Source organism: Alternaria conjuncta, assembly GCF_024043145.1.
Source record: "Alternaria conjuncta strain BMP 0040 chromosome Unknown scaffold_15, whole genome shotgun sequence".
In the NCBI taxonomy this organism is placed as follows: domain Eukaryota; kingdom Fungi; phylum Ascomycota; class Dothideomycetes; order Pleosporales; family Pleosporaceae; genus Alternaria; species Alternaria conjuncta.
The window spans coordinates 686848-708858 of record NW_026250104.1 but is presented as its reverse complement, the minus strand read 5'-3'; the positions used below and the strand labels follow the sequence as shown (position 1 = coordinate 708858).

General features: G+C 53.3%; 9 protein-coding genes across 9 annotated transcripts; 5 read left to right on the top strand and 4 right to left on the bottom strand.

Annotated features, from left to right (window-relative positions):
- Positions 1 to 677: 677 nt before the first annotated feature.
- J4E85_009138 (uncharacterized protein) lies at positions 678 to 2522 on the bottom strand (the record flags this gene model as incomplete). Its single annotated transcript, XM_051473362.1, has 5 exons — positions 678 to 1148; positions 1199 to 1534; positions 1664 to 2057; positions 2137 to 2315; positions 2367 to 2522. The coding sequence occupies 5 exons, from the start codon at positions 2520 to 2522 to the stop codon at positions 678 to 680; spliced, it is 1536 nt and encodes a 511-aa protein (XP_051323025.1).
- Positions 2523 to 3645: 1123 nt separating this feature from the next.
- J4E85_009137 (uncharacterized protein) lies at positions 3646 to 4478 on the top strand (the record flags this gene model as incomplete). The annotated part of the gene is made up of 4 exons (XM_051473361.1): positions 3646 to 3840; positions 3896 to 4000; positions 4045 to 4269; positions 4332 to 4478. 4 exons carry the CDS (start codon positions 3646 to 3648, stop codon positions 4476 to 4478), a joined length of 672 nt encoding a protein of 223 aa, XP_051323024.1.
- An 843-nt stretch (positions 4479 to 5321) lies between these two features.
- Positions 5322 to 6321, top strand: J4E85_009136 (uncharacterized protein; the record flags this gene model as incomplete). The annotated part of the gene is made up of 3 exons (XM_051473360.1): positions 5322 to 5532; positions 5606 to 5956; positions 6026 to 6321. 3 exons carry the CDS (start codon positions 5322 to 5324, stop codon positions 6319 to 6321), a joined length of 858 nt encoding a protein of 285 aa, XP_051323023.1.
- Positions 6322 to 6810: 489 nt separating this feature from the next.
- J4E85_009135 (uncharacterized protein) lies at positions 6811 to 7901 on the bottom strand (the record flags this gene model as incomplete). Its single annotated transcript, XM_051473359.1, has 2 exons — positions 6811 to 7389; positions 7440 to 7901. The coding sequence occupies 2 exons, from the start codon at positions 7899 to 7901 to the stop codon at positions 6811 to 6813; spliced, it is 1041 nt and encodes a 346-aa protein (XP_051323022.1).
- A 664-nt stretch (positions 7902 to 8565) lies between these two features.
- On the top strand, positions 8566 to 9912 carry J4E85_009134 (uncharacterized protein; the record flags this gene model as incomplete). Its single annotated transcript, XM_051473358.1, has 3 exons — positions 8566 to 8632; positions 8689 to 8726; positions 8779 to 9912. The coding sequence occupies 3 exons, from the start codon at positions 8566 to 8568 to the stop codon at positions 9910 to 9912; spliced, it is 1239 nt and encodes a 412-aa protein (XP_051323021.1).
- A 1617-nt stretch (positions 9913 to 11529) lies between these two features.
- J4E85_009133 (uncharacterized protein) lies at positions 11530 to 12621 on the top strand (the record flags this gene model as incomplete). The annotated part of the gene is made up of 1 exon (XM_051473357.1): positions 11530 to 12621. One exon carries the CDS (start codon positions 11530 to 11532, stop codon positions 12619 to 12621), a length of 1092 nt encoding a protein of 363 aa, XP_051323020.1.
- A 490-nt stretch (positions 12622 to 13111) lies between these two features.
- On the top strand, positions 13112 to 14080 carry J4E85_009132 (uncharacterized protein; the record flags this gene model as incomplete). Its single annotated transcript, XM_051473356.1, has 2 exons — positions 13112 to 13368; positions 13486 to 14080. The coding sequence occupies 2 exons, from the start codon at positions 13112 to 13114 to the stop codon at positions 14078 to 14080; spliced, it is 852 nt and encodes a 283-aa protein (XP_051323019.1).
- A 511-nt stretch (positions 14081 to 14591) lies between these two features.
- J4E85_009131 (uncharacterized protein) lies at positions 14592 to 15073 on the bottom strand (the record flags this gene model as incomplete). Its single annotated transcript, XM_051473355.1, has 2 exons — positions 14592 to 14597; positions 14651 to 15073. 2 exons carry the CDS (start codon positions 15071 to 15073, stop codon positions 14592 to 14594), a joined length of 429 nt encoding a protein of 142 aa, XP_051323018.1.
- A 1140-nt stretch (positions 15074 to 16213) lies between these two features.
- On the bottom strand, positions 16214 to 21228 carry J4E85_009130 (uncharacterized protein; the record flags this gene model as incomplete). The annotated part of the gene is made up of 2 exons (XM_051473354.1): positions 16214 to 20229; positions 20571 to 21228. The coding sequence occupies 2 exons, from the start codon at positions 21226 to 21228 to the stop codon at positions 16214 to 16216; spliced, it is 4674 nt and encodes a 1557-aa protein (XP_051323017.1).
- Positions 21229 to 22011: the final 783 nt, after the last annotated feature.

Here is a 22011-nt window from a genome sequence, read left to right as displayed (position 1 = left end):
GCGTGAGGCGATAGAGACTGGCTCTACACAATGACGAGTCGTAGTATCATGGAAGCAGCATCAACACGCGTTCGTGAGGAGTATAGGGGGTTGTATAGCGATGCGTGGTAGGCGATATGACCAGTGACGCGTTGGCAGGGATAAGAAGCGACGTTTATGGCGGTAGTTGTGCTAAGCATTTCATCTCCCTCGCATGGGGTTCATTCGAGTAAACATGTAGATAAACATAAAATCCCATCTATGTAGTATGTACTGCGCCAACTGTTCGCGATTGCCGGGGAAGCTCAAGCACCGCGAGCTCGCCCAATGACGACGTGTTATGTGGGGCCGACACCGAATTCAGTTGGCAGTAGAGCGACGCCGGCTGCGCACCGCCAGGGCAAGAGATGACCGCGCACTGGCCTTTTCTTGGCCAGTATGACTATTCGGTTCCGCGAAGCACACGAAGCATCACAAACATCGCTATCGACTTAGGCACGGGTCTGCCTGCGCAAGGCTTGCTATTTCGCTTTCATTCTATCGATATCAATGTATCTATCGCGATAGCACCGCCTCTCTTTCTCGTCGCACCGGCACTCTGGGCTCTGTTGTGCCTTCCGCATGCTGAAAGGGAAAACGAAAGCCAGCTCAAGCTACTGTGCTCTATCTTCACCAAAATTCGCCATTCCGCCGAAGTACTACAAGGCTACCTCAACGATGGGCCCGACGTATGTTTTCTTGCCTCTTACAAAATACCAGACGATGGCGAATAGCACGGTCCCTCCAAACGTGACTGAGCTGAAGTTCATTGATTGCGCATCGACCTTGACCGAGCCCGGCCAGAACGAGAAGAACCACAGTACGAACAGATAGACGCAGGCGAAGATGTTGTTGGCGACGCCAAACGCACCCGGAACTTTCCAAGGACCCCATTGCAGCGACTCTGGTCCTACCATCGCAGCTCGCGCGTTGTAGGGACTGATGCCCTTGAGACGTCGCCACAGGAGCAGGGCGCAGACGATGAAGTATGAAGCGTAGAGGCCGCCGATACTGAGGTTGACGATGTTACTGAAGGCGACAAACGAGCCGAGTGCGATGAACGACAGAAGCACACTGATGACAGCAGTGATGAGGATCGTGTTGACAGGAATGAGCGTTCGAGGATTGAGCTGTGAGAGTTAGCATCAAGACGGCTGCGTGAACTGGGAGAGCTACTCACCTTGGTGACTTGAGCAGAAAACGGCATAGCGTTGTCTCTCGCGAAAGACCACATCTGTCGTGAAGTCGCAGCCATGAGGCCCACCAGACAGCAGACGCCGAGGGTCCACATGATCATAGCCATGGTCGCAGCCCCAGCAGCTGAGCCGGTACCTTTCAAAAACACGTATAGGTAGGGGTATCCGAGTGTTGCTGAGGACGCCAGAACATCGTCCAGATCCCCAAGACAGAACAGATACGCGATCAACATCGCAAGACCAAGTGTGCCATTCAGCAATACGCTGATCTGGATAGCTCGTGGAACGACTTTAGACGCGTTCTTGACTTCTCCGGCCATCTGAATTTGGATTAGCACGACCGCAACCGATCGGCGAAAGAGCAACTTACGTGCACACATGAATCAACACCTATCAGAATTAGCATCGATCCTGGCCCCATCACTTAATCAGGAAAAACACTCACCAACCAGGGCGAACACGGATGATGGAAGCCCGACCATGAACGAAAGCGCCTGCGTCGACCAGCCCCCGGTGTTGACGAATGTGGTGAAGATTGAGGCATTGCTATGAGGAGCGAGATACACAAGCGGGATCAGGATTGCAAAGAAGCCCAGGATGTGGAGTATCAAGATCAATCCTTCGAAGTGTGCGAGTGTTTTGCTTCCGACCGTGTTGATGATGACCGCAAAGGCGAGCACAGCCCAACCGAGCAGCATCGCCTGGTACGGCTTTGGCGAGTAGCTTTCGTCGCACATGAGTATTGTGCTCTGCAGGATGGTTCCGGCAAGGTATGCAGAAGAAGCGGTAGTGGCCTGCCAGCCAATGAGTGTCACCCATCCGGTGATGTAGCTCAGAAATCTTCTGTACGATGGCGGGGCTAGCATTGCAACCCAGCTATGAGCACGTCAGCTATGAACATTGTCATGGACAATTCCCTTACTGGTACTGCCCACCTGCCGTAGGCGCCATGGACGACAACTCCGACAAAACCGTGTAGATAGATAATGAACCAATCCATATGAGGATGTAGCCCCAGAACACGCCTGCAGGACCGCCGTTGAGCAAACTCGGGGTCGATACTTGGAGGATTCCCTCCCAGGTCACCAGCACAGTACATGACTACGGAGATAAAGTCAGTGTATTTCACGCGTCCCATACACTCAAACTTACAAAACCCAAGATCTGCATGAAGCCAAAGTTACGCTTCAGCACCGGTTTCTTCCCCAGCCGCATGAGATCCCTGTCATCTCGAGTGTAACCATCATGCTCGGCGTCCTCAATGGCCGAAGTGACAGCCTCAGCTTTCGTTCGGTTGCCAAGTTCCATGGCTTCGGATGAGGTATGTACAGAGGCAATCAAACAGAAGAGATGGAAACGAAGACTGCAATGGGTGCGAGACGAACAAAAAGTAAATGCAGGCACTTAAACTAGCTATGATGCACGTCTTCGCGTTCAAACGTCGGTTACGCGAGGATTCATCCAGATTGTCTCGCTAAACACATTCAGCAGGTTACATGCTGTGCCGCATTCTCTGCCGCACTGCATGCCGCGCGGGGGTCTTGATAACGGCGTTCCCACGATGGTTCGAAGCTGCTCTTCTGTGCGCAAATCTATTCACATTCGAACAGGAGAGCCAGCTTCGTGATTTCGCATGCACACGAGGTATACTTTTAGTTCAGTACTACATACGCGCTCCACATAGCTCGAACCAGCTTTGAGTCCCCAGCTCTTCCCAGCGCAACAGTCGGACCCTTACCTCAATGAAAGGAGCCCCGGCAAATCCGCATCCTGCAGGATCCGGGTGGAAGCTGGATTAGGTGCCGCGGACGCTACCGTCCCGAGCGAGGCTTAGCATTGGCTAAGCATTGACGTCTGAAGCAGCCGCCATGGTCGCACAAACACCTACGGCATGTCCCGCAAGGCTCATTTACCGCTGGCTTCCTCTTTGCGTCTTGTCGACATGTGCACATGGTCTGCTCTCCGGCTGATTGGTGGTCTGATATGGATGTCTGCACGCATGTGGCGCAGATCTTCTAAGCGGCCTATCACAACGTTGGAACATCATAACATGCTTGTGAAGCATACGCAAGCCTTTCCGGATGATAGTACTATAGAAGTAAGTTTCTTGCATACCCTTGCGTATGATAGCTAATCGCGCATGCAAGCTCTCGAAAGGAGCATTTTCACACGCCTACGTGGGTGTGATACCAGCCAAGCGGGTTCAGGAATCCTCGATGAAAGAGCTTCAAGGTGAGATGGAAGCAGGACCACATTGCGTCTTTCGCCCTGGGATGTCCGTGAGCACCATGCGATTACAGCGTGTTGGGATGAGGCGCAGAGATAACGATAGGAAGAGCTGGGTTCTTCGCGTTGGATTATATCACTAACGCCATGACCTCGCGGTCGACCATTACGACATATCAGCCCTTCACTTCAAAAGTAAACCATCATGTTTTTCAGACGCAAAGCTATGGATGCTGGCAAGCGTCCTGCGTTCCACGAAGGCTATGCAGCACCGTTGATTCAGATCCTCGCATGGCTTTTCCTTGCCTTCTCGATACTAGCAGTCGTAGCGCAATTTGCGACGAAGAAAGCCATGTCAAAGCGTTTTGTCAAAGCCGACTTTGTGCTCTTAGTGGCCTTGGTATGTACTTAAGGAAGAAAATCATGACTACGTACACTGACGAACAGCATTGCAGGTCTTCGCAGCAGGGCAGGCAGCGACTCTCCTCAGTCCAGCGGGCCAGCCGATTGGGGATCTTTCATCTGGCCTCGAACCGGATCAGATTAATGGGGCCTGGAAGGTATGGAGTACAGAGATTTTGAAACGCAAGGCTGACAGCGTTAGGCTCTGTTCAGCAGCGAGATTTTGAGCGTGCTGGCGATCGTTGCCGCCAAAGGCTCTTTGCTCGTCTCGCTAGCGTCAGTAACGCCTATTGACACACATCGGAGGATGATGCGCGCTACAGGTATTTTAACGGTGCTATGGGGATTGAGCGCTGTGTTCCTCATCGCCTTTCAATGTCCGTCTCCGCAAAGATGGGATATCACGAATCCAAAGTGCATGGACCTTGTAAGTTGGATCATCTGAATCGCCTGGTATACCTAGGTAAATAAGCGACTAAAGCTATTCAGCGTGCCGTACGAACCTACAACGCTGTCATGAACATCGTAACCGACCTTGCGCTCGCAGGTGTACCGACACTGATGGTCCTACCACTCCAAATTACACCCGAAAAACGTTTCACGCTCATCACAGGCTTCTGGTCACGCATAGTGTAAGTCGTCTTACGCTTTGTCAAGACTGCCTTACCACTCCGCTTGCACTAACACAAATGATCACAGCGTCGTCTTTGCCTCAGCCGCCCAAATCGCATACATCCGCACCTTACCCCAGCACGGCGATCTTCTCCACTCAATATGGCACATCGTCGTCTGTGGACAAATAGTGCAAGTGGCCAGTATAATGACTTCGACCATCCCATTCCTGAAACCTTTTATGATGAGTCTCGACTCGGGCCTGTGGAGCGCACAGCATGCGGGTGTTGCTACGATGTCGGGTTACACATCCGCGGGTGTTACAGGGCACTTGTCAAGTTATATAGAGATCTCTAGTCAGCGAAGCCGGAACCCGTCTTCTACGAGAGGAGATAAGGATGCTGATATCTGGGTGCGGAAGGAGGTTGTAGTGAAAAGAGAGCTGAGCGTTGAGTTACGTGAAATGGGAAAGAGCAGATAACATAGGATCGCCAACGAGGATACATCTGTCTTACCCGTCTTCAGCTCCCGCGTTGCATTTGATGTTCCGCTGCGAGCAGTACCAGAGCCTCATACTCTCTCGATTACGACAGAATATGCGTCGCCCCCGGGCCACTCTTTCTCGCGCGCAAGGCGCACCTTCCATTCACCTTCACTCATACGCGACGCACGACCGCTCCACAAGATCCACCCACCTAGGCAGCGCTTTCCCCACGCGCAAACGCTCGTCAAGCGGTGACGTAAATACACCACCGCGCTCTCACCTCCTCAGTCAAAAAGCTCCTTCCACCGCGCCTCCGCCTGCCTCTCACCTCCCTTCCCATCCCCACCAACGCAACTCGACCCACGAACAGTTAACCCATCACCATGCGCTTCCTCACCACCATCTTCCTCGTACTCGTCAGCCTCGCCGCTCTCGCAAGCGCGAACAACGATAAAAAGAGCGACGTGAGGAACTTCAGGGATGTCGTGAAAGACTGCGTTGTCGCGTGCAACTACGGTCCTCACTGCGCGCACTACTGCGAGTGTAAGGTGTACAAGCTTCTAGGCAAGAACATCAAGTGCAACAATGATCCGAGTAGGTGAAACAGCTGATACCCTGCGGCAGCCGTGGAGTGGGAGTTTGGATATTTCGCTAACACAGATTACAGCGTGCAAGAAGCCAGGGCCTAAAGGTTGTGAGAAGTACGAGCTCAGTGGCAAAGTTCGTCGAGACGAAGATACTTCTGCGGCTGTTGATCAGGCTGCGTCTGCGACTGTTGAGGAGGCTTCGTCCGAGACCGCTACTCAGGTTGACCCTGGAACCATCAATTACAACCAAGACGCTCCCGACGACTTTGTTCAGACTGCTGATGTCAACGGCGACGACAACACCTGCGCAACACAGGGCTGCTCCGAGGCCTTGCCGTATTGCCTCAAGGCGTGCGGATTTGGTCCCCATTGCGAGGGTTACTGCGCCTGTATGCTACACTCGAACCCGAAGTCAATCTGTCGTCAGAAAGGTACGTGATGACATTCTCTAGCTCAGCGAGAGCTTCATTCCAATTTTATCTATGCTAACTCTACCACAGGCTGCGTCGAGGCTCCTCAAGACTGCGATCAATGGGAGTTCACCGACCACGACATCGCTCTTGCTGGCCCTGAGACCGCCGACTATGAGCAGGTCGCTGCCGCTGCCAACGCTCGCGAGGGAAGCGATGATGACGACGTCAACAGCGAACACTGTAAAGCTTGCCGCGATGCCGGGTACGAATGTAGCAAGAAGTGCGGCGCCGACGATATGATCTGCAAGGCTCTGTGTCTGTGCGCGAGTACTGCGGAAGATAACTGCGGCAAGTGCAGGTCCGTCGACTGCCCCCGCACTTAAGACGGAACGGTGTCGAGCGTCGATATGAGGGACGATGGTAATTCGGACCACGATGTTGGAAGCTAGATGAGACTGCGGGTTTTCGAGTTCACGTCCGAAACTGGAGGCGGTTCCTGGTCTTCCTCTTCCAAAAAGGAGCACGATCTTCGTAGATCTGATATCTAATGACACGCTTCCTTCTTGGTCATCATCTTGGTTTATATGCGTGATGGGTAAAACTGCGCGCTCGTTCCAGAGCTACCAGCAATAGTCGTTGTGATCGGAGTCAAACTAATCCGTCTTGGAGTAGTTAGAAGAGCTGAGCCCGAGTATGGAGTCGGATCTCGATGTGTGAGGTCGATGCAAGGTGCCGATCTTTCACTTGATGGGCTTCCGAGCGTACACGACAGTCCCAGGCAAGTACGCGTGCGTCCGATAACTCTTCAACTCCTTGCGCATCTGCGCTAGATGCAGTTGAGCTCGTGCAACAGACCACTGCATCATGTCAGCTTAATCCACCACCTCAACCCCAGCAATACTCACACCGCCAACCTGCGTCAACAACCTCAACATAAACCCCTCGACCCCATCCATCAACCTCAGCTGGTTCCACCGCCCAATATTCTTCAACTTCTTATCCGTCGGCCACCCATTCATCGGCCACTTATATTCCATAACAGTCACATCCACAAACCCGGCTCTTCGTATCCTCTCAGCACTCTCCTCCCAAATCGTAAACGTCTTGCCGAACCGATCGCCCATCTCCACGACTACTTTCCCCCAGGTATGGTAGAAGTGGTCTGGGCCCATTGACCCATCATCGGATGTAGGACACACGGAGTGCTCTACTATTTCTATCCAGCCGCCTGGTTTGGTGTGCTTGTAGGCTTGCTGGAAGAAGAAGTCCCAATCTGGGATGCAGCCGAAGAGCTCGCGGATGTGGATGAAGTCGAAGTGGTTGGGCGGGAAGGTCCATTCGAGCGAGACGTCGTCGATTTCGAAGTGGCAGTTTGGCGGGACCCATTCGGGTTGGATGGGGGAGAGGTCGGTTCCTGTTACTGTTGCTGAGGGGTATTGGTCTGCCATGTCCTGTACATGTATTATTAGCCTGTGTTGGGGGATATGTCTGGGCAGCGTACAATTGCCCATATGCCGGTTCCTGTGCCGCAATCTAATATCGTCTGTGGATTAACCAGCGGCGCAAGATGCAGCTTCTGGTCGAGCGTCAGGAGGTACATGTGGTGCGCGAAATCCAGTATCTCCTTGGCCAGCTCGTCATTTGGTCCCCAGTATGCGCCGTCGCGGTATGCGTGGTACTGGCGTCCATTCTCCATGCGGTGGTGGAGGATGGACGAGGCTAGCGAATCGGTCTCGTCGCCAAGGAGGCTGCCGCTGTCGAAGGCTGAGTCGGACGAGAAGCCAAGGCCATCGTCGTCGTCTACGGGGGAAGCTTCCGAGTCTTGTGGCGCTGCGTGGTGTACGGGGGCGTGTTGTTGTGGGTACGAGCTGGAGGAAGGCGCGTCGTCTCCTAGATGCACGGCGCTATCCTGCTGGTGCAAGCCGATGCCCTCGAAAGGCTTCTGCGAAGATGAAGACGCCATGGTGCTGTCGTGTGAGTGCGCGGCGAGGAGGAGGGGGAGATATCGACGCGACGCCCGGAAACGACGGGTTACATATTGGAGAGTTGGAGCCGATGCACTGGGAAGTTGCTGGACGCTGGCCGGCCGCTGACTCTCGTTTGGAGGCGTCTGTCAATGGGCGAGGGGTCTCTGGCAAAGTGGAGCATTGCACCGATGGCGCCGCGTTCGCGCAGCATCCCCGAGTAGATCCAGCGGATCGGTCGTCTGCTCCGGTCGCTGCCATTCGTTGATGCGCGTGTAATGCACGCGCAAAAGGAACGGTGCTGCATCGCCTGCATGGCTGTTAGAGGCGTCGGGGTAAGCGCGTGCTGGCGGCACTCTACCGACGTTGTACGAAGACTCTGGGTGTCCGAGGCAGTCAGGCCATTGGCGAGCCTGCCAACAACGTCGAAAAGGAGGGTGTCGATGAATGCATCTCGTGACTGATGGACTGGCTCATTTGCGGGCCGCAGACGGCGTCATTCCCTTCATCGCCGTTGTCTAATCGGCCCTTTTGGCAGGCGGGACGGGTTGGAGAGGGTGGGCCAAGAGCACCTCTACAGTGGATACTCGAACTTTGTTGTAGAAGACGAAGAACAGGTTGAGAGTATGACCAAAGTCCATCGATGATCTCAGGCGACTTGACATGGAAAAACCAACTGCCGACGGCGAAGCCATTGCGGCGCAGCTCCCTATCCTCGTCATTGGTTCTGGTAAGCGAAGGTGACGCCGCATACATGCTGCACCACACGGTCTGACCAGCTCGCAGGAACCGCTGGACTTGCACTCGCCCAGGGGCTCCGCAAAGTATGTACACCGTCTGTGTAATGCAAAAGAGTAGCCTCATTCGAACAACTAGGCGAATATCCCGTGCGTCGTGTTCGAGAAGAACGCTGCCACGCATGGCGAGCGCGACTGGAACATGGGCCTTCACTGGGGCGCGCCAGTCCTGAAAAGCCTCATGCCAGATGGCTGGTGGGACCGCATCCAGAGCGTCCAGGTCGACCCGAATGTCCCCACGAAAGAGCAGGACACGTTGAAGTGGCTGCGAGGCGATACCGGAGCGCTGGTTGCAGCCATCACCTTCGGGCCTTTCTACCGCTTACGGAGGAGCAAGTTGCGCGACTTGTTAATGCAAGGCCTTGACATACACTTCGACAAGCGCTTACACGACATCTCATACTCACCTGATGATGACTCAGTCACTGCCCATTTCGCCGACGGAACCTCGACGACGGGACGCATGCTGGTTGGCGCGGATGGAGCGCGCTCTTCCACCAGGCAGATTCTACTTGGCAAAGAATTGGGCTCCATCAACCACATACCGTATGCGTGCACGTTTGTCCAGTGCAAGTTTACCGCCGAGCAAGCCCGTTTCTTGCGGTCATTCCACCCGCTGTATCTAGCATGTGCGCACCCGAATAACAACTTCGCCTTCTTCGGCATGCATGATGCGCCGGACGAAGATGACCCGGCTTCCTGGACCTTCTTCTACTACATCTCGTGGCGAAGTAGTTTGAAAGAGCAGGAAGCCACAAAGAACTGGACGGGTGCCCAGCGCCTGGCGCAACAAAAAGAATTCGCAAAAGAGTTCTGCGACCCGTGGAGGAGTGCGTTTGAATGGACGCCAGATTGCACGCCGGTGTGGTATCTCGGGCTCACGGACTGGGACCCGGGCATGGAAGGCCATCGCTGGGATAACCATCGCGGCTTAATTACTATGGTGGGCGATGCTGTGCATCCGATGACGTACCAGCGAGGTCAGGGCCTCAATCACTCTGTTACAGACGCTGGAAAGTTGTACGAAGCTATTACCAAGATTCAGGCTGGCGAGGACAGGAAAGCTGCGGTTGATGCGTTTGAAGAGGAGATGATTAGGCGTGGGGGTACGGAGGTTAGGGATGGCACGGCAAATACCATGATGCTTCATGATTGGGAACGCGTTAAGCAGAGTCCGCTGTTCACGAAGGGGATGAAGAAGACCGAGGCTTAGGGGTTGGTAGATTTGGTCCTCGCGTTATATCAATGCATCGCGTCGTAGTAATGTACAGTAGCATGAATGAACAGATCTCTGGGCAGTCTCGTGATCGCCTCAATCTTAGCAGTTAATGTCTTGTGTCTAAATTGGACGCTGGTGTAATTAAGCCAAGAAGATACCCAGGAGTATATCACATTGAGCTGCCGATATGCCCGGGTATTAGAGCTGCTGACTGATGGTCGCGGGTTAGCGCGACAGTGCACATGCAGTACTCACGGTCCTCAGCTGTCTACGACCCAAGTTGGCGGACCATGCGAAGTCCCGCGTACAACAAGTGTTTCCAGATTGTAGATGGCGTTCCGACTCTACCAAACCGCGCCGAGTACCCTGACCTGCCTGTATTCAACAACACCGCTCTCCATTTGCCGAGCACACCCGAGGAACTAGCTCTCTTCGGCAGCGACGTGCACGTCGCAGACAACTCAGACTATGTCAACGAAGTCTACGATATTGTGCTCGTGGCTTGCAGGAAGAGTAATCATCGCAGAGAGAACAGCGGGTTTAGCGATACAGCGATTGAGTGGTACGAAAGAGCACAAGCCCTCTATCAATACTGGGAGCATTTGTACAACCGTCTGCCCGAACCGCATGCAATGAAGGACGTCGAAAGGGTTCTCCATGAGGACACATACACGCCAATCTGGATTCCATACAACTTGGGACACGTCACCTCCGCTCTCACAATTTTCAGTCAACTTGGCGACTGTCGAGGGTATCGTCGGATGTGTATGGATGCCATCGGTCATGTCCAGAAACTCGCAGGTCGGGCTATACGAGTCCTAATTCTTTTCGCGGGGATAGATGGTGCGACATCAGCGAACAGCTCTTAGGCCGAGCTGCTTCAAGAGTTCCGCCTGGTATCCTTCCACCTAACGAGCGTTAATACTGCTAAGTTCGCTTCACTCTACCCATCCGTCTACACATTACGAGGGAGCCATAGCTGGGCTCATCTACACGTCGCGGACCTTGCGGCAGAATGGAGCGCCTGTTTCTCCAGTGTCAACGTTACTCTCCGAGTCGTTCAGCACCCGAAGCAACACAGGTGGCTACATTGGGCGAATATTATATACAAACAGAAGATGATCACCAGAGACGTCACTACTCGCCGTGTGCGTAGGCCGTTGTATAATGTGCTGTGCGTTGGACGAGGACCGCTGCTAGACAACATTGTGGCCCGTTTACACGATGAAAAGGTATGCGAAGTTTGCAACGGGAAGCCAGAGAAGTGTTGGAGCCGAGGACAAGATCGTTCTCGACACCTGCAGAGACACGATATCGCGCCGCTGAATCTATCGTGACTCTTCGCGATGATGGGGGTTGTTCTTTCTCATGAGCCGTGTCCCCCTCATCTGGTGTCCAGGGCTCCGGCGAGATGCCTCGGATAACATTGTCCCAACACCATGACGTCGGCCATCCTCGGTCCTAGCTGCGCGATGCGCGACAACGCTCGACGTCTACCTTCGTTCTGTTCTTAATAGCTAACACTACGACCAATTCCTCGAATATTGTACTGACCAGCTCAAATTACCTCACCCCGCCTTCCAGTGTTAGAGATCCCGCCTCCAAACGAAGATGACCTCCCCTTCCGAATTCCACGGCTGGCTGGCCCACGATAAGAATGCGGCACAAGGCAACATGACATGGTCGTCCTTCCAACCTAAGCCCTTCAACGCCATCGATATCGACATCAAAGTCTCCCATTGCGGCATCTGCGGTACCGACATCCACACCCTGCGATCTGGCTGGGGCGCAACCCACTATCCCGTATGCGTCGGCCATGAAATCGTCGGAAACGTCGTGCGTGTGGGAGACAAAGTCAAGAACCTGCGCTTAGGCGACAGAGTGGGCGTAGGCGCGCAGGCGTTCAGCTGCTTGAAGGCCGACTGCGAGGAATGTAGCTCGGGCATTGAGCAACATTGTCCCAAGATGGTGGGTACATACAATGCGAAATACCCGGATGGAAGCTGGAGCATGGGTGGATATGCAGACTATGTCCGCGTCCCAGCGCATTTCGCTATCAAGATACCCGCTGGGCTGAAGAGCGAAGAAGCAGCGCCTATGATGTGCGGCGGCATCACCGTCTATGCGCCGCTGAAGAACAACGGCGCTGGTCCCGGGAAGAAGGTCGGAATCGTAGGCTTGGGAGGTCTAGGCCATTTTGGCGTCTTGTTCGCGAAAGCACTGGGTTGCGAAAAGGTCGTAGCGATAAGCCGACGGAGAAACAAGGTCGACGACGCAAAAGCTATGGGCGCCACAGATTACATCGCGACATCTGAAGACGACAAGTGGGCGCGCAACCACAGCCGAACCCTCGACCTCATCATCAGCACAGTCTCCTCTCCAGACATGCCGCTCGAGTCCTATCTCCGACTTCTCCGTACAGGCGGTACGTTCATTCAGGTCGGCGCACCAGAAGACAAGCTCCCTCAAATCGCAGCATTTGGTCTTATTGGCAAAGGATGTAAGATTGGGGGTAGCCAGATTGGCAGTCCCAAAGAGATTGAGGAGATGCTTCAGTTCGCGGCGGACAAGGGGATTAAGCCGTGGGTGCAGAAGCGCAATATGAAGGATGCGAATAAGAGTGTGGTTGATATGGAGGAGGGACATGCGCGGTATCGCTATGTGCTTGTGAATGCGGATCATGGGGATAGGGCGAAGATGTGAGCGCGAGGCATGTTACCACGTTGTTCTAATTCAACCAGTATTATTCACATTTGACAGCCAGCAGAGCGACACTGACATCAACGCAGTCAGGTTTCGTGCTTGACATATCATACCCGCTTGCTCTTGTCGTTGTTTGTTCCCTAAACCAGATTGTCTCACAGGCGCCCGTCTTCTCAGACCCTTTCCCTTATCTCACACTCAACAGCCCGTTTTCACAATGCGCAACAAAACTAGCTTCGCACCGCCCCTGCATTATCTCATTATTCGCAACGTGGAAGTGATACATCGCCTCCTGGCTCACGCGCAAGCCGCACCTCCACCCATCAACCAAACCACAGCCCCTTCCACCATAATGCGCTCTTCCTCACTGGCCCGCATCAAAATCCCACCCAGGGTACCGAATCCGCCCCAACCCACCTCACCGAGCCTCACAATAAAGCAATGTGCGCAACAATCCCTCTCTTATCTATATTATCTTCACACGTTCCTCATGTCTTGGTTTACGAAGACAAAGACAACGCCCAACGCATCCAAAGCACCCAAGGCGCGCATCGCCGGCATGCGCATCACACGCGATCAAGCGGAACGCCTCACGGAAGTCTGCACAACACTCGAAGAAATCATAGAGAGACAATGTAAAGACATACATATCCCTCACACTGCCTCGGAATTCTACTACGCGTCGTCTACGTTGAGACGCATCAAGAAACAACAAAAGGAAATTTTGAAGACGCTCGAGGATCTCGTGTATAGTTCCAAGGGCTACAAAGATAACGCAGCTTGCGTGGAAGAGTTTTACGATGCGCATTGCAGTATGAGAAGGATAGAGATGAGGTGTGAACACCAATCGAAATATCCCTGTAGGGACTGGAGGACTGCGGCGGAGAGGTATTGGCCGCTGATTGCGGAACGGTATGGTCCTCTTTTGAATCTTGTTGCGAGTTTGAAGAAGGAAATTGGAGATGCGCTAAAAGACGGAAAGACGTGGTCTGGAGAAGCGGTCAAGCGGACCCATTGCACAAACATCCAGTCCATGAAATCAACACTGAACCGCGAACCTTGGGCCAGGCGCACGCCTCCATCCAAATACATACCCCTCAAGGACAAACACGTCACCTTCTCCGAGACAGTGCTCTGGCGAGAGTTCAACAGCGCAGCCCCGCCAAAGGAGCTACACAGACAGGCCTCAAACACACTTCTCCACAAAGAAGAGTTTACAACGAGCCTGGCTAGAAGGGGGCGTAGGTCAACAAAGAGCTTTAAGAAGAAGGCAATTGAGAGTAAAGGGTGGGATTCCATGTTCAAGACGGATTGGTGGAGTGTAGGGTTGGAGCCTTGGGGGACGGCGAAGACCAAGGAAGAAGAAGAGGAGGAGGAGGCGACGGAGGAGGATATAGCAAGATTAGAAAAAGAGTTGAATGAAGAGATAGTACAGCAGCTAGCGACACAACCATGGTAGGGGACGGAGAGTATGGACAGATGAGGAGATATCAAGGAACAGGTGTGCATCAAGGGGGGAGAACACAATGTATGATGAACAGTCTCATTCTGCACATCCGTACATTCATCTCCAACGTCCGCAGAGAAACTACCACTAAGCACAAATATACTCAGTATACAACAATTCCAGTACCGACAAGCCACTCCACACAGCAGCAACAATACAGATAGCTCGGATGACTTTGTAAGAGAACCGCCACATTCCACGAGATACCCAGTACCACTTTGGAACATCTTCCTTACTCCTCCGCCGCCAGGTCACACTAAAACAACCAGTTCCCTGCTCTAAATAATGCTTCGTACGGATATCCCAGAGACGCAAGGGATACTCAAAGTCCTCGCCATACCTCAGCCAAGGCTCCGGTATAACACCAAAGCGTGATGGGCCAACCCGCGTATCCAGGGGAACATTGTACCAGCGCAGACTGACGTGCTTGATACTAGACCGATGATTTGTCGTCTCGCACAACTTATTGCTGTACTCTGGGATAGTACGTGCAGTATAGCCCAGGATATCTCGACACAGCACCTTGTACGTGTCGCAGTACAGGTCGTAAATGGCAAGTTGCGACCCGTAGTTTCGCGGCCACTCGTTGCCAAAGATGACGATGACGGCTGTTATCCACGACCAGTGCCAGGGAAGGAAATTTGGCAGCCAGAGGGTACTGGCAGTGGGGTCTAGTGGTGGGAGGCGGAGTACGAGCTTTGATCTTTTTGATGGATCGCGGGCAGACGTGAGGATGCGTATGTTGTGGATGGCGAGGAAAGCGAGGAGCTGGGTGTATTCTTCGGATGTTTGTTTCTTTGCTTCGTGCTTCCATTCTTTGCGGATGAGGCGACAGGTTTGGAGGAGACCGGAGTAGGAGGCGAGGGAGGTGGATGCGGGCGAGATGTGGTTGTAGATGTTGACGCGGATCTCGGCTGGCAGGGCCAGGAAGGCGGTTGTGGGCATGATGGAGCGAAATAGTGTGTAGTAGTTGTCGTGGTTCCTACAATCCAGTGAGCTGTTGGGCGGGCCTTCGAGTACTTGATGAGTACCTGATAAGCATAGCGGGCTAGTGCACGGACGAGGCGAAACTGTAAAGGCAACAGCCAGTCCACACGCTCGGATCAACGATGACTAAAGCTCCAGAGTAGTGTTAATGTAAAGTATCTCATCGTTGCTGCGAGACGTCGAGATATGGATCCAGCAATGTATAGCAATTCGAAGATCCTCTTCTGAGCTCGGAATCGTAGTAGTATAATATTCAATGCAGTCTAATGCATCAACGCTCGTAATCTTAATGATGAGTAATAGTGTATTCCCGTCCATCTACATGCCAAATATATACGTAGGTAACTGTAAACACATACATCTACTCGTGCCTGCGACCGCAAGACCACTCACGATACCCTAGAAAGAACCCATTACCCCCTTCCATAAGCCCTATCCTTTGGTATCTCAAGAATGCAAAACAATGACATCAACAAAAGACCAGCGCGAATACAAAAGCGAAGACAAAGATAAACTACAACACAAGCAACAACGACACGAAGCGAAAAGCCAGCCTGGGCCAAAAGAAAGAAAAACAGAAACAAAATATACACAATCCAAAGTCAAAGCAACCAAAGAAAGCGAAAAGAACAGCTACCTCTCACCCATCCTTATGGAACAAACTCTTCAACCCAGAACTCCACTTCCTCACATGCCCATGGCCCTTGTGGACATGTTCCTCACCACCACTAGTCGTCGGTCTATAACTCAGTCTATGCCTGATACTATGACTCGTCTTAGGGCGTTCGGGTGTGGAGGGCGCAGTTTTGTTTTCAGGCGTCATGGGAGCGGTGGGAGCGATGTATGTACTATGTCGTGAATTGGCGTTGACGGTGGAACGAGGCGAGAAGGAGGAGATCGCGTGGGAGGTCTTAGGGCGGTCGGGTGTTTGGGGTGCGCTACCGATGCGCGGGGAGGGTGTGTTGCGAGATAGGTCGGGTGAGGCGGTGAGGGGGTTGGGTGTCATGGGACGGGATTTCTTGCGGAGAAGGTTTTGGGGACGTTTACTGGGGAGTCGTTAGCTATTGGTCTTTATCGTTTAGTGATGGTAGGATATGCTTACGTTTTGGTCTCTTTCTCCAATCGATGAAGTTGCGCATCTGTGTCCCGCAAAGTCTTCTTGAGGTTGTGGCGCGATTTCTTCATACCCTTAAGTTGGACGGCTGCGTCGTCGCGTTGCATACGTATCTTTTCTATCCGCAGGCCCCAGGATTCGGGATCACCCTCGTGAGAGACGGTGCTCGCGCTAGTCTGCGGCCTCTCATGCTGCATACTCATGTGTCCAATCGAGCTCCTTGTGTGAGATGAAATCGGACTCGACGGAGCAGTGTCGTAAGGGCCGTCATGGATGGTGATGTGGCGGGGTGAGGAAGTGTGATGGAGTTCGCTCGACTCCTTGTTCTCTTTCGGCTCATCCCACTGCTCCAGGGCTTCCAGATGTCTGATCTTATCTTGCAGTGTCGCAATCAAGGTCTCGAAAGCTCGCTTGTCATCTCGCAGCGCCTTTACTTCCTGCTCAAGCGCAGTGAATGATGCCGCGTACTCCTCTTGATGGTGTCGCATCTCTTCAATCTCAGTCATCTTCCTCTCCAGTTCAGCCTCTAGACGAACAGCGTTGTCGTGGTTGCCGTCTAGCTCTCGATGCTGTTGCTGCTGCTCTTCAAACTTCCGCTTGAGACCGTCGTATGCCGAGTTCATTGATCTTATCCTGCTATCAGTAGAAGATCCAAGCTCTTCAATGTACTTTTCCTTCTTTGATAGCTCTTCGACCAGCTTGCCTTTGCCCTTCTTAAGCGCACCTAGCTCCCGCGTCTGGTCGCCGATCTGGTGATGCAGGTCCGAGTTCTCGTTGATGAGGATTTCAAGCTCGTTGTTTCTTTCCGAAAGCCTGCGCTTGTACCTTTGCTTCGACTCCTTCGCAGCATCCAGCTTGGCTTGCGACTCTTCCACGAATTCGTGGTAGCGTCTCTCGGTATCCTCGACGGCGGAGTGAGCATCGGCCATGTCCGCCTCCACACGCTCCAGGAAGGCTTCCAGCTTTGCGTTCTTCTCACGTGCGGTCTTGAGCTCCTCCTCTGCTGAAATAAGGCGGGCCGACAGTTCTTTCTCAGAAGCGCCAAGTGTGGCATTCGACTCACGAAGAGTTCCGAGTTCCTCGTTGACCGCAATGAGATCATTGAGCATTTCAAGGCTTTCCGACTCTGCAATATCCAGCCGCATCTGAGCAGCGCGAAATTCGGCCTCAAGCGCACTATTGCGATCTGACGCGGATCGAGAGGACTCCTCATGCATTGCGTGCATTGATCTGAGTTCATCCAGCTCTTTGCTGTTGACCGACAGCTTAGAGACCAAGTCAGTGCTGTCCGATTCCAGTTCGGCTATGCGTGAGCGCATATTCGTCACATCATCCTGAAGAGAACTGACTTGCTGTTCAGTGCTGTCTGCCTTACTCTCCAGCTCAGTCTTCGCGTGTTGAAGAGCGTTTAACTCTTCATTCGCTCTGGTAAGCTCCGCGGAGATGGAGGCGTTCTGCGATTCAACCTCGTTCAGCCGGGTGCGAGTCGAAGAAAGACTTTCTTCTGTGCTTGTCGAGACAGCCAACGCTTCACCCAACTTCTTCTCGACATCGTCTTTCAATTGTCGGAGGCCGTCGAGCTCTTTCTCCGCGTCGGCTAACTTGGAAGTGAGTTCAGTCTTGTATGCGTCCGACTCTGCCATTTTGGAACGGGTTGTAGTGAGATCCCTCTCCAATTGCGCGTTGGTGATAGTAGTGCTATCAAGTCGACTCTTGATCTCCTCATTGTCCTTTCGCACAATGTCAAGCTCCTTCTCCAAGCTAGCGTTGGCAACCTGCGTCTCTTCAAGCCGCTTCTCAGTGACGGCCTTGGCTCGGCACATAGCTTCGAGCTCCTCTTCGCTGGAAGCTAGTCGTGTCTCAAGTTGTGGGATCCGAGATTGAACTCCCTCCAGTTGAGACCGAGTAAGCTGTAGGTCCTCATCGAGCTTTTCGTGGGAGGCATTGTGGGCCAGCAGGTGTTCCTCGAGCTGCTGTTTCGATCGATGAAGTTCCGAGACCTCATCTTGCAACTCCGAGAGTTGCGAGCGTACGTCCTGAACCTCAGACTCTGCCTTGATCAAGCGATCCTTCGCTGCGCTGAGCTGAGTCTCCAGGTCCTCGTTGGAGCCCATCACAACGTTGAGCTCCTGTTGCAAACCCTTTCTAGCTGCTTCCACCTCTTCGACTTGCCCACGAACATCCACGAGGTCCTTGCTAGAGGTTTCGCCGTCCAGCTGTGCTGCTGATAACGCTTCTTCCGCCTTAGTCAAGCGATCCTTCGCTGCATTTAGCTGTGTCTCGAGATCTGTGTTTGAGCGAGTCGCGTCGCTCAGCTCCTGTTGCACACTATCCCTAGCAGCTTCAATCTGTTCAAGCCTCTCACGAAGGCCCGCCAGGTCTTTGCTAGACGTCTCGCCATGCAGCTGTGCAACCGACAATGCTTCTTCAGCCCTTGTCCTCGCGTCGGTATTATCTTTGAGTGCAGCCTCCAGCTCCGAGATACGAACTTTGAGCGAGTCACTTTCGTTCGTCGTAGTGGAGAGTCGCGCATCGAGGTCAATCTTCGCCTGAGAGCTAGAACTGAGCTCGCTCTCAAGTTGGTTGATCTTGGTCTGCAAGTTGTTACGGTCGCCTTCTGTCCATGTAAGTCTCGATTGGATATGATCGACCTGACTCTCAAGGTCTGCTTTCGATTGAAGTGCCTGTCCGAGCTCCTTCTCAACGGCTACCTTGGAACTGCGCGTACGATCCAGCTCTCCACGTAAGGAAGCCTCCAGCTTCTCTGACGAGTCAAGCACAGTGCGAAGGCTGACCATGGACGCCTCTAGTTCGTGGAGGTGTTCGGCGTTCTTCTGCATTTCCTCGGCATGCTTTGCATCTGCAGCTTGCTTTGACGCTTGCACTTGATGTAATTCTTGCTCCAAATTCGACACGCGCTCTTCTGATACTTGGAGCTTCTTTTCAAGCTTCGACTTGACAGACTGCAGGTCGGAAAGCTCGGCATCTCTCATGCGTACATCCTCACGTAGTCTGAACAGCAGCTGCCGGGAGTCTTTCAGATCGGCTTCGAGTGCTGCCTTCTCATCACGAAGTTTCTCTAGCTGTGCCTGACTCTTGGCATCAACCGCCTCCAAAGACTGGTTGCGCTGTTGAGCTTGTTGTAAGTTTTCCTCAATGGCGTCGTGAGAGGTGCGTAGAGTTTCCAGCTCCGCTTGAAGGTCCGTCTTCAATTTGACCTCGCGCTCAAGGCTCTCTTGGGCAGTGTGCAACTCCTTCTTAGTGTTGGCTTTCTCGGTCTGGGTAGTCTCAAGCTCTGTAGACAGCGCTCGGCTCGCATCGCTCGCAGCCTCCAACTTGGTCTTTAGCTGCTCTAGCTCCTCTTTCAAAGATGTGAGAGCGTCTCCGGTGTTCTTGCTTGACCATTGCGACTCTTGTAGTTGCTCACGTAGCGTAGAGATGACACTTGCACCAATCTCAATCTTCCGCAAGTGTTCAGCCGCATCTTTCTCGTAACCGGTGATCTTCTGCTCTAGACGTGAGACGTGCTCCTTTCCGCGGTCAAGTCGCTTTTGCAGATCTTGGCATGTACTCTCCTTGTCGGCAAGGCGGTCCTGTAGCGACGATTCGTAGCGGTCAGCCGTTTCGACCTTGTTTCGTAAAGAGTGAAGAGTTTCCTCCAGAGTGGCTGTGCGGATCTCGAGCTCCCTAATCTCGGCGTTTCGTTCGCCCAGACGACTGCTTAGATCAACCTTCTCTTTCTGCAGCGCTTCGATCGTATGATGCATGGTGCCATTCTTCTGCTCCCACTCTGCAATCTCATCACATTTGGCCTTCAGCTCCTGCTTCAACGTCTCCTCTGAGCCTAGTGTGACGTTGAGTTGCGCCTTAGTCGACTCCAGAGTCTCCTGTACTGTAGACCTCGAGCGTTCTAGAGCAGCAATTCGAGACTGGTGACTGTGGATCTCCTGCTCCAGACCTTCTCGTGTGGCTTCCAGGAGCTTTCCATCCTCTTTGGTAGCTGCACATTCACGTTGTAGTTGTTCTATGCGGCTTCGACAAGCAGAAAGAGCTTGATCTGACTCGCGTTTCGCTCGTATAAGACGGCTATCGGAGGTGCGTACCTCGGAAGGGCTTGACAGTCGAGGGGTCAGCTCGAGATCTAGATCGTGCCATGGCGATGGCGACGAACGCGTTGGAGTCCTCGGCGCGAGGACGGGGCTATCGACGACACTTGATCGCGTCGGTGGAGATGGGGGTGGTGAGATGAAGAGACCTTTGGGTTTATGTTGGGGTTCAGAGTTCGGGGTAGAGTCTGTACGATCTATCAGTAGAGGTAAAATCTCGACGCGGTAAACTTACACTGAAGTGTCAGCATGGAAGCCCGCTCCAATGCCTCAAGAATCTCCTTGTTCCTGCCTTCTTCAACCCGCAGCGCCCTCTTCAACTCCTCCACTCTCTTCTGTGCATCCTTGCCCTCGACATAGTGGCTTGTCCGGCTCTTGGCCAGATTCCTTGCAGTAGTTGCAATCTGCTTCTCCTTGACCGATATGTTCACGGCCATGCGAAAAGCAAGACGCCGCAGTGATGACACCGACCGCTTCGCTTCAGCCCCTGCGACCTGGTGAGCCTTGAGTTCAGCGCGGAGCGTATTACGCTGGGTTTTAATGTAGGAAAGATGCGCCCAGTTCGATATGACACTAGGCGCGTCCTCGCCCTTGGGTGGGGCTTCTGCGCTGTCTCTGCCATCGTGTTCAGGTCGCGTAGACTTTGAAGAAGAGGGACCCCAGTGTTCTAGCATGAAGCTGTCTGTCATGGACGATACGGAACGCGACAAACTGGAGAGTGGGGTCGCAGACGGCCGAGAGTGTGGAGATAGATGTGACTTGTTCTCCTTGGGGAAGTCGCCAGCGCACTTTTGCATATCGATGAAGCTTGCTGGCAGGATATTCTCCAGGCCAGAATGTATGCGCTCGCTAGCACTTGGACGGTCCAGGTCCTTAGCCTTGGAGGGCGCCATAGTGGGCGGTGGGTTATGCGACCATGAGGTGACGAGAACGCGACTTGCGCCAGAGGATGATCAAAACTCTGTATGCAATGTGGCTGGGGAACTGCTGCAACCGCCTGGATTGCGTTGGCGCTGACGGACTGGCACGGAACGGGTTAAAGGAGTGATTTGTGGTGGGCCACTGTCACAGGCGAGATGCGGGCTGCAAGGAAAACAGGGGTATGATAAGGATGCGAGAGACTGTAGGATTCGATGCGACTATCGACTCTATAGACGTAGACGATGAAGTGTGAGGTTGGGCTGACACACGCGCCTCAGGCCGAAAGGACAGGATGCGCGACAGCCGTCGCACCAAGATGAATTATGACGATGGAGCGACTCCGGCTGTCAGTGGATGGCATACCATGGTTCTTGCGAAATTTTCCGGTCGCTCAGCGTTGGCGCAGTCTCGTAGCATGGGTCTTCCCAGGCCGGCGTCGATGGTGGACCGAGAGTGGGGAGACATGCCCCTCCGGAACGTCTCTTCCATGACCTCGGGTTGCCCATGACTGCGCCGCCCAGTCACGATGATTGCGCGGGCAGGTGCGACCAGGTGACAAGCACGACAAGTAACATGCAAACGCGTGGCGTGATATGATATGAGTAGGACGTGTCAGCAAGCAGTTTGCCAATGGCGGATATCGAGATTGAGATTTGACAGTGATATGCACTAGGCTACTTGCGGCTTTTGACGTAATGTTGCATGTCCCCGCTACGCGCTACGATCTCCCCAGGATGTTTGAAGCGAGCCCACGA